The sequence below is a fragment of the Synchiropus splendidus genome, chromosome 3, assembly GCF_027744825.2.
Source record: "Synchiropus splendidus isolate RoL2022-P1 chromosome 3, RoL_Sspl_1.0, whole genome shotgun sequence".
Lineage (NCBI taxonomy): Eukaryota > Metazoa > Chordata > Actinopteri > Syngnathiformes > Callionymidae > Synchiropus > Synchiropus splendidus.
In genome coordinates, this window is record NC_071336.1 from 30,954,246 (window position 1) to 30,975,169 (window position 20,924).

The 20,924-nt window shown below is 41.2% G+C and overlaps 1 protein-coding gene across 3 annotated transcripts in view; it reads left to right on the forward strand.

The window, feature by feature from the left end:
- pou6f2 (POU class 6 homeobox 2) overlaps positions 1 to 20,216 on the forward strand; it is a 105,757-nt gene extending 85,541 nt beyond the window's left edge. For all 3 annotated transcript variants that reach the window (XM_053858473.1, XM_053858474.1, XM_053858475.1), the window contains 4 exons: positions 1,196 to 1,405; positions 4,680 to 4,833; positions 10,708 to 10,876; positions 15,539 to 20,216. In XM_053858473.1, coding sequence (XP_053714448.1) covers positions 1,196 to 1,405; positions 4,680 to 4,833; positions 10,708 to 10,876; positions 15,539 to 16,046 — 1,041 coding nt within the window. In that variant the 3' untranslated portion in view covers positions 16,047 to 20,216. The remainder of the gene's footprint in view (positions 1 to 1,195; positions 1,406 to 4,679; positions 4,834 to 10,707; positions 10,877 to 15,538) is intronic.
- Positions 20,217 to 20,924: the final 708 nt, after the last annotated feature.

Below are 20,924 nucleotides of genomic sequence, written 5' to 3' on the forward strand. Positions count from 1 at the left end.
GCAGTCTGCTGGAGCTTCACTGGCTTCCGCCTGGAACAGCACATCAATGGTGATCACTGCAAAATGCTGCTTAAAATACACACTAAAATAGCATGTTTGATGGGTCGGTTTATTGGTCGTTTATTTTCATATCTTTGTCACCAAATATTTTTAAGTTAAAAAAAGAATTTTGTGTCCATCCTTTTTCTTTGATCAGGTTCTGAGATTTCTATAACATCACACAGGGTGGTTGCGATGTATTGGCTGGTGTTTAAATCAAAGTGAGCTGGAAGTGAAGCAATGGTTTTCATTGACATTTTTGTAACTGTTGCATTATCCCTTTAAAGACCTCAGCTGTGTTATAATATGAATTATTTTCAATGTAAATGTTCCAAATATGGCAAGTATATATATTTTTATATTGCAATTTAGAAATTTTAAAACTATAAAAACTATATATATTTTTTAATGTGTTGAACAATGAGGTTCACTTTAATTTATATCCAAAGTACATGAGGGAAACTGAGTGAACTCAATCTTTCAAATTCTAAAGGCATGATATTATATTTTTTATTTTATTTTCAACCTATGTTTCTCGGCTTTTACAATCTGTGGGGGTTGCATAGCATGGGTGATCAAAGAAGAAAACCAAAGCATCATATCGGGTATATGTCACATGTCAAGCGAGAGTACTGTTGTAATGTACTTACAAATGATCTTATCATAGGAAACAAACTTGAGATAATACTGATTACACCCCAGCATGTTGTCATTTTTATCTCTTTCAGTGGTTTTATTCAGCAGTTCACCACAGGGAGGTGTACAGTTTTATTAGCATCCAATTCACTTACAATCTAACACAAAGTCAGTGTCTCAAAAAAAAAAAAAAAAACTATAACAAAAGGTTAGTTTCGTTTATTGTTTCCTTCATTAGTCACAAGCCGAATTCCTTGAAACTATAATGTGATACATTTTTCTTGCAGTGACCTTCTCAAAACTATCGGCGGTAAATGTTTCAACTGGTTCTAAGTAGTTCTCTGATCTTGTTCCTGCTGCCCCGACTGCCAGGTCATTCGGACAGAGAGGCTCAGATCATTAAGACTGATAGCTCCTGGAGCATTTACCCTCCCGGCTGCATCTTCCTCTCTGTTTTCTTTTTTTTTTTTGGTTTTCCAACCGCCCAGCTGATTCCATCTTCTTTCCACCCCCTTTGTAGATAATTGGAACAATCCCACTGATGCCCAACTCTGCAGGGCCCTCCAACCAATCAGGGGGTGGTAACCCGGCGCTACAGGTACAGCCAATTACACCTCAGCTTCTGACCAACGCTCAAGGCCAGATCATCGCCACGGTGATCGGCAATCAGATCCTGCCTGTCATCAACACCCAGGGAATCACGCTGTCGCCAATCAAGCCCGGACAGCAGGTAACGCACACATGAAAAGAGACAGGTCTGCTCCCAAAATGAGCTCAAACCATCCAGATTCAAACACAGAAGAATACGGTCGAGCGCTTGTCTCCATAAAAGAATCATCAAGCGTTTATTTATTTTATTTATGTTTGATTTTTTTGTGCCAGTTGTGAGCAAAACACTCTTCATCAAGTGTTTGTCCAAAAGCGTTTGCCCCTGCTGAGGAAATACTCCCAAAAAGCACTTTTCATCACCACACTTCAAAACATCACACTTAAGACTTTTGTCCTCCCAAATTTTCCTTTGATCGACAATCAAAGACACTCTTCAACTTCACCAATCCAGCAACAGCCGTCCTTTCTGAGGGTTCAGGAGAGCAGAGTGTGCTTTGTAGCCAGACGGCCGGACACATTGGAGGAGCAGGGTTTGATTGCCTTTGTTGTTTAGCTTGATTTCTTCAGAGACTTGTTTTACTCTGGAAGTTCGAGTTGGGATCAGACCCCCAATCGTGTTTTAACATGCTGTCCACTCTAGATGGATGGAAATTCACAATTGCAATTGCATTGGCATTAAGAGACTGAGCTGTAATTCAGACTTGAATTTCCAGCCAGTAAGAGTTGACCTGCCCGTTTGGGAGAAAGAAACCTTCCCATTATTTCAAGCTAAACAGACCGTAGGTTAGGGAGAACTGCTTTTATGCACCCACGATGTGTTCTTGTGATTCATCAGGGACTGCCACAGCAGGTCTTACACCTTAACCAGTCTGTAGTCACACCTGTCTTCTTCATGTTGCCCCATCTATATATTTTTTGTATCTGCCACATTCTTCGTCCAAAACTCTCCCCTCTCTGTGCACCAAACCTTGGTCTAGCCCAAAACCACATGATACTGCAGCCGCTTCCGAATGTCATCGCCATGATCCCCAAATACTGGCATGTTGACATGTGCTTGCCTGAAACCTGTTGGCAGAAACACCTCATGGTAAGGTGGAACTGTAGCTCCACTCTGAGGTCCTCCCAGATGAAGTAGCTCCAGCAAAGAGAGTCCAGCTCGATTTATCCGCAGAGTCTGTTTGCGTCATGTTCTCCCGGTAAACTTGCACAGATTGATATTGATATTATCAATCGGATAACTGAGTAATGCACCTCTATGACGATGGGTGGCGCCGGCTGCTCTTCAGGCCCTGCGGTTCTGCTGTCAGTCCTAACAGAAAACTGACAGGAGGCGTTACACAGCAATCGATGAACTAGTTTCACTTAAGAATCAGCTCTTCCTTCAGCAGACATCTGGATCAAACTTGCAAGTTTCTGAATAAGATTAAATAATATTCATATCAATATCTTAGTCCAGCTATTAACCATTATCCAGGTCCTGTAGTCCGACTAAGAGAAATTCCAATGTCTCTCCAGTAGTCGGACTAAGCCGTTTACACTCCGAACTTAGCTGGACCAGCACAATAATTTGGTCTTCTGTGCCGTCATGTAAACATGCTCAATCATTCACAACAAACGGAGCTTCCCACCACCAGTATGTGAGCCATGCACCTGTAGTGGTTCCACTGCTGCTACTTCAAATCAAAAGGAGCCAGTTGAAGTGGTGACATAGGTGCCACCTTTAAAGGTCCAGCTGTTAAGAGATCTGGGAGAAGAAACCAGGAGAAGATGCCTGGGTTCTGGTGTCAGTTCCTGTTGCAGCCTCGCCATGGTTAATACGCGGTTACATTCATTATCATCTTTCAAAACCTCCATCACAGCGTCCACCACAATTCTGTAGTTATAATGGCAAAGTTCCAGACACCTCTGAACGGATGAATTCTCCGCAGATGGACACCTTCTGACGGTTCCCCGATTCCTCCAGATCGTCCTCTCGAATGAATTATCACGTTTGCAAATAATGTTTATGGTGGCGTCTCCGAGAGCACACATTGTTCCCTGCCGTAATTTACGGTTGTCAGAGTCTACAGTCTGGAATATTTCCAGTGAAGCCAGATAATTCTCCGAGCCTGTCAGCAGTCCTGACAGAGCGCCCGACGCTGGTGACACCCTCCGCCATCCAAACAAACACATGCCACGGGGGAAAATAATTAACAGCTGGAGAGGAGCCAGCCGCGGCGCCGCGTTCGCTTTTGAAGCAAAGACGCGCTATCTTGATCGTGTAAACGCAAATCAAATGTGCATAAAACATGAAAATACATTGTTCTGTGCCGACAGTGCGGAGTGTGTGTGTGTGTGTCGAAGGGTAATGTTTGATCTGCAGACTGCTGTGTCCACACTTTTATTTACAATCCACTGATTAGTCGGCTCATCCGTCTGGGGAGGGGAGACAGAGGGCTGTAATTGTCATGAGCTGTTTTCCTACTCATCCACCTGAGTTTCCTCCGCAGGGAAGCGATTATACAACTCTGAGAGTTGCGACCTCAAACTACTTCCTCCTGGAGTCTGGATTTTACTGATCATTGTGTTCCACTCCCTATGAACTCTTCGTTGCCGTGTTTGACATTTGTCACTAAGTGTTGAAATAATTCTTGAGTTGCATTCGTACAGCGCTCGATTTTAAGCTCTGCAAGCTCTATAGCCAAAGCTTGAGCAGTGGTGGACGCTCCAGCATCAGTAGCTTTCCAATCCGTTTCCTTCGGCTCCTCCATGTTGGATCGTAGGGGCAGCAGACATACTAAAGAAGGCCCAATTTCCCTCCACCCAGAAAACCCATTCTGAGGTGCTCTCTTGTCCGCTGAGAGACAACATTTCCAGCAGACGTCTTCAACACAAACTCTCTTTCACAGACTCTCTGTCTCTGTGTCTGTCAGTAGTTATCATGAGAAGCCAATGTCTGTCTTCATACTCCATCATCCACGTCATAATTTTTTTAATTTCTTTATGAACCAAAACAAACCAAGTTTTTGAGCTGCAGCCATACTGTTAGTGTGAGGAAACAAACAGCGAGTAAATCCCAATATACCAAAACCTCACATCAAATGCAGATTCTTTGAGGTGCTCAAGTCAGTGTCGCCCATCGTGACACATTCAAATGCACCGCTGCCTTGTGACCCACATATAACTAATGTTATTACCATATATACACTGTCATGCAGTTGCTCTGCTGCCCTGCGCCTCCTTTATTAACACGTATTCATCTTCCCTCATTAATCTGTTAAGTGGCCAAGTGGATCACAACAACCATCAGCACGACAACACTGTGATCGTTTAGCTCAAGTGCAGCAGGAATGCTGGATGCTCTTCTGGGCCGCACGTTATCGACGTGTCATCTCTGTGCTTCTGTGTGTGTCCAGCTGCCTACTGCTCAGCAGGGTCAGACGGGTCCAACGTCAGCTCAGCCAAACCTGCTCCACATGCCACACAGACAGAGTCCTCTCCACCAGGCCTCCTCCTCGTCCTCCACCTCCTCCTCGTCCTCGGCTCTCAGCGTGGGGCAGCTGGTCAGCAGTAAGTCTGCGACTTATACACACAGCAGCCAGACAGAAACATGACAATATTGGCCAAACCCACTCACATATTTCGTTTTTTTTTTCTTTTTGTAACTGACTCTTTACTTGAAAACTGTGCCAAGCACATGTTTACTTCAGTGTGTTGTTATATTTCTGAATTTCCTTCATATTACTTTAAATATTGAAAAAATAAAACTGTACTTCACGCTGGGAAAAGCTAAAAAATAAATAATATACAGTGAATTAAATAAAAATAAAATATTTGCTATTAAAAGAAACATATTTTGTAAATAATTTTTGAATTGCGCTTTTTAAAAATGCACTTGACTCAATGTCAATTTAGAGTGTAGAATTAATTCATTAGCACTGTTAGCTGTTTTTGCACTTTTGCTTTAATCATGGTGAGTAACAATAAACAATGTGCCATTATTTGTGTTTTACAATTATAAATGTGATAATCTGTTGTTGTTTATAAACAAATACAATTTGCGCTTCATTCTGAGCTGTTTTTTGTCTTTGTCTTTTAGCTTTTCTTTGAATCAACAGAAAAATCTAAAATGAAACACTAGGATTTTGGTTTGCTAAAATTTGTGTAATTCAAGATAATAATAAATAAGTGGTTATAGTGGTTAAGAATGTGATATTTTGATACATACGAGCCATTTTTTTCTGATAATCCCATCTTGTGAGAACATGTCTTATTGACATAGCAACTGGGATGAAAGCATTCCAGTAAGTACCCAGTGAAATTCTCTTCCTGGACTTGGCATCGATATTGTAAATATTTCGAGCAATTTAGGCGAAAAAGTGGTTTACCATCAACATGACAGTCTCCAGCACCGATGTTCCTCCCGGTGTGGACAGCGTCTGAGTGATAGGCCTCCTACAATTGTTTTATTCTACCCAGACTGTCATATCTTTGCTTTATTAGACGATTCAAAGTGGCGTCTGCTGCGGATAATAAACATAAATTCCGTGCACGAGCCTTTGGAGGAGCCGTATAAATCACCGGGTCACAGCCTGTCAACATGCAGCTCCAGCCTTTAAAAACTCTCAAATAAATTTCATTTGTCATAGTCAATTCACCGAAACGCCATGTAAACGTATTTCCAAAGCAGCTACAAAGCAGACGAATTTAATAATCCAGCCCAGTCGCTATTGATCAGCTGATGGTAAACATGGTGTTTATGTACAACCGTCCGCCTGGGAAACGTCTTATGGAGCGCTCGGAGAACTGCACCGAATCATGAGGGCTCCATTTTTTTTCTCCGCAAATAGAATTAATGCTTTATGCTGAGTACGTAACGCATCACTTCCTCTCAGTGTCACTTACAGAGGAAATACACGAAGAGGGAAAACACTCCTGACAGAGTCAGTCGTCCGCCGGAGAGCGATGATGAAATGTCACCGGCTGGACACAAACACAGAAAGCAGATTAAAAAGCCGAGAGTCTCTGCAAGCGCCATTCCGTATTATCAGATGCTGAATTGTCAATCGGAGAAAAGAATGTCACCGATCAACATTCTTACATCTCTGGGCAATAATTTCTACGCGACTGTCTGAGGGTGTGAATATCAACAGCAGATGTTACTGTAATTATTTCATGTCCTCAAATGGGTGTTGACGGTCTTCAACATTGACCTGATGTTTACAGGTTTATTTCAATACTGTTTCTGTGGTTTAAGAGATATTCATACTATATAGAGATGCGTTTTTAAAACTTGCATTAGATCTAGGCTTCTTAACCTTTTTCAAAACTGCTTCTACAGGTGCTTTCATGAACAGTTTTTACTTTCTTTGACATTTTTTTCTTTTGAGGAACTTCTCCATAGTTGCGAACTATCACAGATTTGCAGCTGTCAAGTCAATTCAAAGACACACTACTGCCACCATACGTGGCTCATGTATTAAAAGTGTCTCACGGCCCAAATGCGTAAAACAAGTAAACTATTACTGACCCTCTAGGAGGCGCTCACAGCCCAACCATGGGCCCTGGTCTTATGGTTAAGAATCACTGCTTTAGAACATTGTGTATGTGACTATTGTGAGGGGCCGTCAAGCTGAAAGACAGTAGGACAGAAGGAAAAAACGCCTTGAATTTTACTTAAACTATTTTGAGGGAAAAGAAGTATTATTAAAATTAGCTTTTCCGTTTGAAATAGTGTTATTAAACTTCCGACGTATAATATAATTGTCTGAAGCAATGATGGAAGAAAATCAGGCACAGAAAAAAGAGAGGAAAAAACTGAAGACAAAAACAAAACTATTTTCTGTTATTTAGAAATGGAATCGTATTGGACGATGAAATAAGTACTGCGTTTTTTAGTTTAGCACTGATCTCATTAAGAGTGTGTGGAAATCTTGAAATGGCTACCTGTGTCTTTTGAACTAAAATCATAGCAGTTACAGAGGCTGAGATCTGTTATGTATTTCATTCTTCTGAAGCGTTGGTCAAAGCTTTAAAAGGAAATAAATCCTATAAGTTCCTTTTAAATTGTGGCTTTATAAAGTCCAGTTTACAATTTACATTGAATCCACAAATCTTTCATTTGATGGATCATTTAGAAGAGGGTCCATAAACAGGTCCTCAAAGGGCCGAGGGGATGCATGTTTTTGTTCCGACCGATCAAGCACTCACAGTTTAACCAGTGAGGCGACAGCTCAAACCAGACCAAGCCAGAACCAGACAGTCAACTGACTGCAGTGTTCAGACAGCAGAAGGGTTAAGGGCCCAGGCCCAATAAGGACTAGTTAGAGGGCCCCTGCTTTAGATAACCAGGAAGAAACAGGAAGCAGCATCTTACCATATATTTTATTAAGAATTCTCATAGGCATATTCAATATAGGGATGCACTGAGCCTCATTTTACACTTCCAATCCCGCCCTGATACCTGAAGTTGGTCGTCTGCTGATACCGATATCATTCCAAACCGATACCAGACCTCTGTTTGCTGTATTATTTTCTTCATTATTGTTCATTGTTTATTAGAAAAGCCAACTTGAGGTCAGTATAAGAGCCAAATAGGAAGTCAGAAAAACAAGAAGGGTTTAAATGAAAATGTTTTTTAAATGAAAGCGACAGTTAATATTTATTAAATCAAAGACAGACGTAGGTGCAAGATAAATTAACTGCATTTGATGGTCCAAAATTAACTCCCTCATGTAGTATAAATAGATGAACATAGAAGAACAGATTTACCTGCCTTTATTTGAAATACATAGAAGTGATGTTGGACTAATGTCCAACGACATATATTCCACTGACTTCAAAACACGATGCCACATTTAAGAAGAAAAAACCTCCAAGATAGCGTCCAGCTGCACTGTTTGTTAACATGCAGAGTAGCCTCACACGCTCCTGCATTGGGTTCTGACTGGCCTACAATTATCGTAAGCCACACACCGCTTGAGTGAAGTGGCACCACACTGCAGACACGTCTGCACGACAGGTTTTAGCTCCCGGTGCCGCTAAATGCTCGCATTCTAAATGGCTGCAAACTGTGGACTGGACTTCTGGAGTCTCATTCCTGCGCATCTCACTGAGACGCGTTCTAGAAATCCGTTCCACAGTTTGCAGTGAGCTAGCTCAGCTGCATAGAAGGGAGAATTTTCAGCGAACAGTATGAAGCTCATCAATTTTCGGTCCATCAAAAACTTCAGAACCAGAAAAACTGATGGTGGCTCAGAAGTCCACGTGTGTTTTGAGTTTGAGGGTCTAAACAGGCACACGAGGCTCGGGTTCACCCGTAATCCAACAGTGACCTGTGCTCTTATTGATGTGTTTGTGGATGTTTATGAGGCAGCATTCATTAAAAGTGTAAAAATCTTAAGCGATCTCGGCGGCTCTAGAAACACAAATGGATCAGCGGGCCGTCTGGAGCCAGGGAGAAGCATTCGTGTGCGCGGGTCCGCGGGGACTGCTGCAGAGATGCTCATCAATGTGGAGATGATGGGAGCTGAAGCCGTGAGTGCTCATCCCTCCCATTTAGCCGCTCCTGACTTTCGACTCTCTCATCTTCCGAGTGTTCACACGTCGGGAGCACGCCGCATACGCTACACGTCACTCATGATGCACGAGGAGATGGCAGCCCATAGATTTTTGCTTAAATACGCTTGAAGGATTCCTTTAATAATTCATCGATAATGACCAAGATGAATAATTCAGAGGCACAAACTTTGCTTTGGTAAGCAGGATGCCGGGGCACCTGACATTGATGTACAACGTGAAATCACTTTTTATTAGCGGCGGAATTCTTCAAAATGATTCACTGATGTTTCTTTTTTCATTTGCTCAAATGCAGAGTTTCACTCCCGGTGTTTCTTTGTACTAAGAGTTCTGTAAACGCTTTGCAACAATCAGCGTTTGTTTGTGCATTTTGTTGTTGTTCAGCCACGGTCAAACAAAATCTTCTTTCTTTCACAAACAAATCCAAACACCGTCACCTACATATGTTGGATTCACACTGTTTTCCCCCGAGCTTTTCATGATTATGAAGAATAGGTGAACTGTGATCCCGCCGTAACGTTGCTGTCCTCCAGGAGGAAGAGCGCGCTTAGACCCGCATGTAGAATATAGTGGTCATGCAGGAGCAAACATTCTAACAGTCTATTTGATTCAATGGATTATATCTTTTATTTTCATATCATTCATAATAGATGATATATATATATATTATGTCAGAATCCTTAATGCCCACGTGTTTACTGTAGTGCTTTTGTGCTACAGCCTCAGAGTAAGAAGGTCATAAGGTCGATTCCTCTTTGAGTTTATCTGTTCCCCCCGTGTTAGTGCGGGTCCTGGAAGTGCACTCCGGTTTCCTCCCACAAAACACACTGAAGTCAATTGATGATTCTAAATCGACCCTGTGTGTGACTGGTTGGTCGTCTGTTACCACCCACGTGTTTTATATTGATCACTACTACAAGGATTTTTTGAAACGACCCCATTCATTTTGACATCTTTTGAATTGATGCCAATAAAAACAATTAAAAAAAAAAAGTTTTTAATCATGATTAGTAGACTTCTCTCCAGTCTGCTGCCGTCCTCACGCGGACCATCTCTTCACTTGTCCGGCCAGAATGCACGACTGTAGTTCTGTGAGCAACGGGCTTCGGTCTTAATGATGTTTCTGGATTTTTCTGTGAAAAACATGCCAAAAACCATTCATGACAAGTGTTACACGTGTGTCTGTGTTGCCATGTTTGATCACGTAAGATTTCATCTTTAGAAAGAGACCATTTTCCTGAAGACACGGTGGCTCTCATTTAAGTCGTGGCCGTGCCGCACTACTCAGTATCTGTTGGAAAGCCGGACTACTGTTTGAGTTTGAGTTTGAGATACAGTAGGACGAGGAGTTCAGTCGCCAGGAGAAACTCAGTGTAGAACTATAGGTGGCTAAGACCTTTTACCAGGGTATGACCTGACTCCCCCCCTAGTCAGGTGTCCAAGTAGGGGGAGGACCAAAGTCAGTCCTGGTACCCACTGGGGAAATGGTGTCTCAGTTGACCCGGGAATATCTCAGAAGAGTCTCTGAGGAGAGGGAAGTCTGGGCCTCTTTTCCCTGGCTGCCTCCACGACTTAACCTTGCATCTCTGTACATGGAAACAGGACAGTGTTGGTTCTAATTCCACCTTTTTTTTTATCTTGAATATAGAATATATTGTGCTTAAATTAAAAAACAGGAGCAGATAGTCTCAACTGAGCCAGATTTAAGTAACTACAATAGATCAAATGAGTCTAGCTTCAACATTGGACCTATATGTTTGACTAATATTACTACACAAAGTCAATGCTCTGAGTGAAAAAATGAAGACTCATTGTTGTCTGCAGCATTTGTGTTTGACCAACTGTGCCTCCACTCTTTCGATTCAGACCCACAAACGGCTCCCAGCGAGGTGGACGGAGTCAACCTGGAGGAGATCCGTGAGTTCGCCAAAGCGTTCAAGATCCGCCGCTTGTCGCTGGGACTGACCCAGACTCAGGTGGGCCAGGCGCTCAGCGCGGCCGAGGGTCCGGCCTACAGCCAGTCCGCCATCTGCAGGTAAGAGGAGCCCGACTTCCCTCCTTCCTCGGCAGGCGTGTCCCAGTTCTGTCAGAGCGGCCTCCACTCCTCCTCTGGTGCTCGTCATCTATTTTTCATCCTGGCACATTATTGAGACATTAAAATACATAATTGACTATTACAAACGAAGCATGTCTGCGCGCTGTCCTGCCGCCTGCCGACATGACAGCGAGGCGTTACTTATGCAAAATACATGCAGCAGGATTACAGCCAGCACTTAAAGCATTTAATTATTACTAAGGCCTTTTCGTTTCGGATGAGCACCGAAGAGCTTGACGCTCATGATCCGGTAATGAGATTGGCACGTTTAACGTGAGCAGCGTTTAGTCGTAAACGCCGCATCATATATTCATGAGATAATCAGGCCAGTTTAAACACGGGCTCCGCTGCCGCAGGTCCCCGCAGGCCTCGAGCAGCAAACAGCACCAGCCTCATCTGCTCCACTGAGAAGACGCTCTTTGATCCAGCAGCCACTTCCTTTTGCTCGCTCCCTCTCTCCATCTATATAGTACGTACTGCATACGTGGACAGTAGATAGACAGTAACAATTTATTTATTTGAATCCCCTTGTGTTCATTTGAGAATACATGTCAAGTTATATTTTAACTTACAAGCATTATTTTGTTTCTATCTCAGTATAAATGTGAATGAAAATATACATATTATTACTTCATTATTTTACAGTTTTTTCTGTTGAATAATGTAAAAATTATATGTAATTTTCAAATACAGTATGATGAATTAACAGTATTTCTTGAAAGAATTTTGTGATATTCCCCCCCAAAAACAACTCTGTTGTAATACCATATTTATTTAGAAATATTAATGTAAGTGAGGATGCTGCTGCTTGTGGATTAAACAGAGATTATTAGTTATTATCAGTATTCAATTATTACTTTTAAATTGAGTGTATTTTAGTTCTCCTTCTTTGACTAAAATACATTCAGTAAATATGTTTACTTACATACAGTTCTTTTTTTTTGGTTAATCATGTATCAATACATGTGAGGAGATCATGTATGTTTCACAGTCATCTTTAGTTTGATTTATAAGATGTTAATTCATTCATAAATACATTATGGTGTTTCAGCTATATTAAATATTAGTTAAATTATTTTTGCTTTTAATAAGTAGTTAATTAAATGATGTCATTTTCATCTAACTATAATGTTATATACTGTTTAAATTATCACATTTTCATATAATTTACATGCTTTAAGTAATCATTTTTATATATGTTTAATAAAAAATGATTTCATAAAAAACATTTTTTCATTCATTTTTATTTTTACATTTATAAATTAATGAATTCAAATATAATAGTCGATTGTTATCCATAAAGTCTTCTTGCGATGTAAGCTGATTTTTATTTTGTGACAATATAACACTTGGACTTCCTGGACTTCCTGTTTTGTCCAAACCCAAACATTATGTTTATTATAGTTTTTACAAATATTGTGCACCCTGATGTATATTTTAAGGTTATGAAATTAGCGTTATATTCTCAGAGACAGTTTATACTTCTGCTAGATGTAGTATTAATTTTAATGCTGGCCTGCGTCACTGATGACTCGCTCCACAGTTTATGTGACACAATTCAACCATGCACTTTTAAAAATTTCATCCCATCAACATCAAACAGCCGATAAAATGTGAAGCAGTTCTGTGGAGGGGAGGAGGGGGGGGCTGGTTCTTATGCGGCCCGGTCGACTAATGTTCCCAAGTCTTAAAATCTCACATGAAAAATTCACACCCTGCATAATTGAAATATTTATAACATACATTAAAATCCATTAGCGTCAAAAGTAAACACTCTGCGGCTGCCGGTCGCCGCCCTCGCCACCCCCGACATCCGACATGACACGCTGATGTTTTAAGGAGCAGCCCAACTTCACGTGCTTGAGTTAAGTTAGCATCACGGCAGACGGCAAGTTTGAGGATGTCGCTGTAGCTCAGGGGCGGCGGCGCTGAAGCCGGACGCTCAACACGCGCTGACAGATGCCTCCATCTTGTCTCCTCTCATAGCTCAGCCGCTGCAGACGCTTCATTAGCTCCAGCAAAGTAGCTCGCATTTACATACACAACTGCAGCTGGATTCAGCTCTGACATCAACACTGAAGGTCTGAGGGCCCCGGGGCCAATAGCAGCCAAAGCTAGTGATGCAAGGGGGACACTAAATTCAAGAAAGAAGGACGGTAAAACATGGGAAAACTTACAGAAGGAGAAAAACTCTGTGTGATTCTGTCACATCATGGCAAAAATCAGCCAAAAATATCGACTTCTTTGTATATTATTTAGGTTTCCCCTCATCTTATGTACATAAAAATCATTTACAAAACAATTAAATATGATGTTTTACACAATAGGTTGTCAATTTTCTTTAATTATGTAGTGGGATAACAAAAAACACAGGTCAAAAAGGTCAAAGGCCAAAGAAAAAATGGAAAAAAAGAGAAATTTGAATCCTAAATCAGAACTTTCAAATATGGAATATTCCTCCGTGACCACTTCATATTCATGCTCATGAGGGCCATTTAAATACAGTCCAAGGGCCACACTTCGACACACCAGGTCTTATTCATGGTCAGTGACAGAGCATTTTTCTTTTTGCTCGTATTTTCTGCTTTTAAAACAGCTTGCATGTTGACGGTAAGCTACACTGTGGCGTTGTGAACTTCCTCTCAGGTTCGAGTTAGGTTCCTCTAAGAGCAGCGGCGCAGGTGGTGCGTTCAGGGCCTCCTGTTCTCTCGTCCCCTTTAATGTTTCAGCGCTCATGAAACTACATATTTCCTCCCCAACTCCTCGATACCTGTCGACAGGCGTGGACGGACCAATGAGGCGGCAGAACGTCTCGCTCGGGAGTCCAGCTCGCCGCTGTCCTTCCATCACACCTGTCTGGGCCGCCGTGGCGCTGCACTAAAAGCTTCTGACCGTGTCACGCTCGTGTTTGTCTCCACAGCTCACCAGAGCATCCCATGACCCTTTTAACCTCCTATTGTGCACGTCTTATTCCGCGCTCCTGTGTGGGACTCTGCAGTCTGGACTGCTGAAGAACCAGAGCAGTGTTTTTTTAGAGAACCATCTTGAAATTGATCTGCACCCGCCTACATCATTGTTTACACCTCAATACACTCGGCGTCCACCACGAGCACCAGATGGCGACGTTGAGTCTGATGAAAAAGAATTAGCGCTAACAAGCGCTAGCATGCCCATGTTCTTTCTCTCCGATCAAATGTCCGGTTTGTTAGAAAAGCAAAGTTTGAAAAATGTATTAAATGTACATTTTGCTGAATAATTCAAGCTGGTGAATAAAAGATGGGGCCGTATTTAACTGCATGCATTAGTGCTGCTGTTCTTTAACTGCAGACGGGGAATGGAATATTTGAGAGATATTCGGTTTTGGGGGGAAGGGGAGGGTTCTGCTAGTGAGTTATAAATAAGCTCTCCTTGCTCTGCGATTGCCAGTTCGGGACGGAAGAGAATGTGAAGTGAAAAAATGGCTCGTCCACACTACTATGATGCGGCTTATTTGATGAGGTTCGGTCTGAGAGGTGGGTTTGTCACAGCTGATGAAATCAGGAGAGATATTTCTCCGTAGAACCTGCAACAGTCTCTATTGCTTCCGCCACCACACTTGAAATACGGGTGGAGGTCACAGCACTGAGAGGACAAACTGGGTTTGAATTTACACCGTTTGGATTTCTTTCACTGGAGGCTGTGAGGGAAGTTTTAAAAAAATACATTTTCTTTTATTTTACCTTTACTTTACTTTTTTACTTTTAAACATTTTTTTAAATTGAAATTATTCTAGTTTTAGATTCTTTTCAAATAACGAAAATCAATTTGTCATGTCAGGACATTCTATATTTTATTTCTGTTATTTACAGGTATAAACGTTTCTGTTTTTTGTCCTTTTTTGTTATTATTTTATTATTATCTTCCTGTGTTTGTTTTTGTTTTTTCTCATATATTTTCCTAGTTGTAAAAAAGTTTTATGTTTTTCAAATTTTACTTTGTCTTATATTTTGCTTTTCATCATTTTCCTTTTTAAATTAATGAATTCAAGTTTATTTTATATTTTAAATCAGAGTAAATATATTTTATCACAGTTTTTCAATATGCCTGACCATGATATTTTGGCTGTATTATTTATCTACATATTTTCCTTTGTCCTGTCATTTATTTGTTGTTTTTTTTGTCGGTACTATATGTATGACTGAATGTATTCTCAAAGTTAATGTAAACTTTTGTCAATTCATTTTTATTTTTCCCTTCAATTTCACACCGGTGTTGTACCACAGAAAAATGATTATCATTATGGCTTTGACAACAAGGTCAACTACTGAAATAAAACAACAGAAAAATCAAGATTATTTTTATTTCAGTATTTGACCTCCGTTGAGAGTTTGATGGGTACTGACCGCTGCATGCGGCCATAATGTCCTGCTGCTGGGTGGTGAACGCCATTGTTTTGTACTCGGTTCGGGACTTTCCGGATGTAAAGTGGGGGAGGGGGACGGTAGTAGTGTGGACGAGTCTCAGACCCCGTGGCATTCTGGGTGAGGAGACTAGAGTCAGGCAGCTGATCGTTGTTCTGGCAGGGACACCGAAGTAAGATTCTTTTTTCTCAATTCTCCCCAGACACACCATCCTGAGAAGCCACTTTTTCCTACCACAGGAAGCCCAAGAGAACTCTGTAGGTAGCAGTCTGACTGGCAAACTGAACCCTGGCCTTTTATATCCTGCCAGGTTTGAGAAGTTGGACATCACCCCTAAAAGCGCCCAGAAGATTAAGCCCGTTCTGGAGCGCTGGATGGCCGAGGCGGAAGCCCGCCACCGGTCCGGCATGCAGAACCTGACTGAGTTTATCGGCAGCGAGCCTTCCAAAAAGCGCAAGCGGAGGACCTCGTTCACCCCGCAGGCGCTCGAGATCCTCAACAGCCACTTTGAGAAGAACACGCATCCGTCCGGACAGGAAATGACGGAGATAGCGGAGAAACTCAACTATGACAGGGAGGTGGTGCGGGTCTGGTTCTGCAACAAGAGGCAAGCCTTGAAAAACACCATCAAGCGCTTGAAACAGCCCGACATGGGCGGCAGCGCCCCCATGGACCCTCTCACCGACCCGCTGGATGAGATCCCCAAATAAACCCGCCCCCCCACTACCCCACCCCGAGGAGGAACTGCCGCCGCGTCAGCCGGACGCCTGTGTTGTCAGTGTGATTCTGTAAATGACCTCGATGAAACCAAAAAAAAAAGGAAAAAAAAGAGAGTAATATCAGAGAATTATGTACAAAAGACTTTAAAATTGAGTTTTACATTCTTCAACGAGCAGATTCATCCAAATTCCGGCGGAGGGATTTAGTCACGATGAAACCAAATGGAAACACTATCTACCAAAGTCTGTTGCGTCGCAGAATAATTTTGTAATGTAAATGTGCTCAAAATTTTTACATTTGTACGAGCAAATCTACGCGTGAGTCTCTCGCTTTCATTTCATCCTTGTTTGTAAATATATTTAAAGTGAAGAAACGCTGTTTGAATTTAAGCCACTCGGAAGAATAAATCACCTCTAGACAAAAAAAAAGAAGCTGTGAAACAACTATGTTATATTGTTGTGTTTGGTTTTCCCGCCACGGTGTGACTTTGTACGACCAGTGATGAAGATGATGATGATGGTGGTGGTCAGAGTCTGTGACTGCAGCTTTGTTTTCCTCTCGTTCTGTTGCCAAAGCCTGATAGCCAAAGAACACATACACGTCCGCTCAAGGATTCGGGAAGAGTTTCATTTTTGACACATTTTTCTAACGTATTTTAATCAACTTTAACAAAAAAAAAAAAAAATCATGTCAAACTAAAAACGCCGTCGTAGATTTAAATAAAAAGCTTTGTACATTTCTGCTGATTTCTCTGCTCCCAAGTTGGTGACGTGGCTAACAAACATCGGTTTTACAAGAAACACGTGATGACAAACAGCCCTTTAATCCTAATGTACAAAACTGGAGAGGCATTTCCCTGATGTGTTTTCGTTCTTCTTTATAATCTGACCTCGTCCACACGCACGTTTTTTGTTTTTTTTTTTAAAAAGAGCTGCGTTGTGGTCGACAAACTCAACTTTTTTAAGTCACTTTACCCTGTAACTGCACTGTGTAGGAGGAGAGCAACATGTCATACATTTCTCTGTTTGTAGTCAACAATTTGGTAACACGAAAGGAAGGCTACAAGTTGCACTCTCTGTTTACGGCCATGTGAAGATTTCTGCTTGCACGGCAGCCATTTTTATTCCTATTATCATCTGGTGATAGGTGCTAGCAGTCAGCAACTGTCTCTCCACTTCCTTGATGTGTTATCCAAGGAAGAGAGGCTCCATCACATGACAAAAGTAGAGACATCGCAAAACAGTTGGTCAAAAAACTCATGGCCACGGGGCCATATCTGACCCGGCAAGTCTTTTCGTGTGGCCCACAAAAGCTTTGAATCATTGGCTGCTGAAATGTAAATACTTGGTTACCATGGTTACCATTCAACAGATATTGATGCAGTGAATTAACAAACTTCCAAAGACAAAATGGATTTGAGAACAACAATGTATGTGAAAACACAGCTTTAACTCCACAACTAGCAGTAGTTCAATAACTAGAAACGTACTGCGTTTGAAATTTTGGCTCCTTGAGTTTGACAAATTTTTAAGTGTAACCGAAAATGAGTTATGAAATCTGAATCTGATGACAAAATCAAACATTTACAAACCGTTTTTTTTTTTTTTAAGAAAATATATGAGACCTTCACAAAAATATAAAATGCTCAGTATATTTGACAAAAATGCAAAAACTAATTTAATCACATACATACTTAATGATATAATTTGATGTATACTAATACCGACAGTCACAAAAATACCATCGAAAATTTGCAAAGCAGTCATTACAAATTATTATTATATTACACACAAAAAATGTCAAAATATAATCAGACAAAATATACATGACAAAAAATGAAAATCTTCATTTGGCCTGATTTATTCCTGTGATAAAATACATCCAATTTTTGTGTAATTGTTTGTGTTGCAAGGCAGAAAAGTGTAGTACATGTTGCTCAGGGTTCATCACATCTTGTGTTATTTATGATGCAAACAGATGCTATTTAAAATATAATCAATGATGGTTGTATTAAAAAAAACGACTTTGTTGACTGAGTTCTGTAAACCAAATAGTTGTGGCTATTTATTTATTTATTTGTTTGTTCTCCATGTATTTCTGTTGAAGGTTTCTGTATTTATTAATTTATTTATTTGTCTGAAGTGACTTGTGTTGTTATGAGTGAGAAGCCAACACCGTGTCAACCTCCCAGAGAACGTTCAGTATTCCTCATCAAATATCAATAATCCCGCGCTCGCCGCCGCCTCCTGCCAACCCTCCCGAGAGCAACAACAAAAACGAGGTGACTGCTGAGAAGGAGTGTCACATGTCACATCGAGTCAAGTGAAATTGACACAAGGTGAAATTTGATGCAATTTATTCTGAGTCATGTGTCTGTTTTATTTCCGTGTCCGCGCGTCACGTCGGTGGTTTTTCAGACTTTCTCTCTGTAAATGGATAAAAAAAGGACTTTTTATGAGAACTGTTGGGAAATAATGTTTATCTCTTTTGATGTGAGCCGACGTCACGCGCGAGAGTGTGTCCCAGACTTTTTGGTCGTATCCCGTTCATCTTGGGTAGAACAGACTTCACTCTTTTTTTCTTTATTATTCAAGAGTTGAACCCATGTCGGTGACGGTCCGTTTCGACCCGCAGTTATGGCTGACTCCTTCCAACATAATTCAGACACCTGGAGTCGAGCTTCTTCTTCTTTGCTTGTGGTGGTTAAGGAGTCTAGTAAGGGCCTCCAACTCCATTGTAGTTGGAGCATCCACACTCTGGCCCAGGAACTCCACATGGCAACATTAGTTTCTCGTGTGAAGTCGGCGAGGATTCCTGTTTGGCTTATCATCATAAACATGTTGCGATGCCCCCCATGAGTGATTGAAAGAACTCATTCAGCTGAAGAACCAAAACTGCCGACTGGACCTTTTCCCAAAGGAAGGAACTGTTGTGGCTGCTGTCCCTACTTCACCCCACTCCATGAAGCTTCTGAAGGTCACTAAGCTACACCCTAGAAATTATTTATGAAAGACCTTTTGGTGTCCAAGTGACCCAGCTACAAAATGGTAGTTGGGGGCGAAGGAAGATGTCAAAACTGACCTAACCTTCAGGTCTTTTAGTGCCCTCCACAACTCACCTCCTCCATCACAACTTTTTGTGATCATGAAACTGCCAAAAAAAAATGCCATTATCGATTCCATATGTCGTCCAAACACCTCAAAAACCATTTGGAAAACTCACAACCCACCTGCATCCCAGTACCACCTGTTTAACATTAGAACTTTGTTCATTTATAGACTGTTTTTGTTATAAAAATTTGGCAACTAAAACAAAAAATGCACTGTTGTGTGCCATTGCTGATTCCACAGCAGTCTAAAGGCTTACAACCCACCTCCACCCAAGCTCCACCTGAAGTTGTCGCACATCGAGAAGACTCTTTAAAACGTCAATTTTTTTTAAACTCGTTTTATGTCAGTCATTTTCTGGATGTTTGATTTTTTTTCTCCTCTGCACGCGTGGGAACGGACTCCATCTTGTTCTGTTGCTTTGTTTACAGGCAACAGATTATCTGGACCAAACCTGTTCAAAGCAGAAGCCTCAGACCTGAATCTGAACTCTGATAACCAAAAACGGTGAGGTGCCGACGCTGCCTCGCTCACCTTGTCAAAGCTGGACCAAAGCTCTATAGATATGCACATTGTACAGAAGACTAGATCCACGATGACAATCTTTAAATCCCAGAATAATGGCGTGAACATGTACAGTCATTCGAAGAACCTCATTCAAACCGACGAGAAGAACCTGTGTCTGTTTTTTTTTTTAGAGCTGTGTGACACATGATTGTTTGGTTCCCTCTTTATTTGCTCTGATTTCCTCACCGAGTCCTGTAGATCATCATGTAGGGAAAAGATGTTTGCTCTTCACTAGCTAGCGATCACTGCTGAGTCATCCGGAGACGCTTTTGTGGAATTTTACTAACAACCGGTTTTTCGTAAAAACTCGAAACCAAAGCCGAAGAGCCCGCAGAGGTTTTTGTTTTTTTCAGACAGAAACTGTAATCTTTAGAGCAATATCTGTTTGGTCAGTGAAGCAGCACTTTGTGTATTTCTTAAAGATGAGAGAAAATAAGCTTCAAGTCTGTCACATTAATTTGTGCCATGATTAGTAATAAACAATTGTTTGACATGAGTCCTGCAGTGGTTTGTTGTGAGCACACACACACACATTTGCCATCAAATAATGCCTCCAAGGGTCGTGATTCGGACTTGAAGGATCCTGAATCCATTCCTAAATGTCTAAATTCCCATGACTGAAATGTAGAAAAGACGGAAATAAAATGGGAACTTTCTAGTGCAGCAGCACCCGAACACTATACAGGGCGGACGTAAACAAACATGGCTGAGACCTTTATCTCTCAGACGCCACCCATCCACACGTGTTCTTTGCACTTTGAAATATTCATTGCTTTTTGCAAACAAAGCATATTTGGTCACTATCATCGCAGCCGGGAGCTTTTTTAAGGTCGAAAACGACTACTTTTTTTTTTTTGTTCTACAACCATAAATGGTCGCAAATTTCTCTGCATTTTTGCAAATTCTCTTGCAAAATCAGGCGATCTTGGCCGCAACAATCAATAAAAAAAAGTCTATGAAATCCTTATATATACACTAAAAGTAGTATACATGAAGGTCAGTTTCTTCAGTATAAGTACACTTCAAGGTCATATTTTCAGTATTTCAAATGCAGTGTGTAAAAAGTACCAGTAACAGTAGAGTCACTGCCTCAGTTTCATGATGAAATAAAGATACTCCGTACACTTCTTTTTGCTCAGGGTTATCCACAACTCTGCTGTCACAACAATGAATGACGGTAACAGAGTGCTGTCA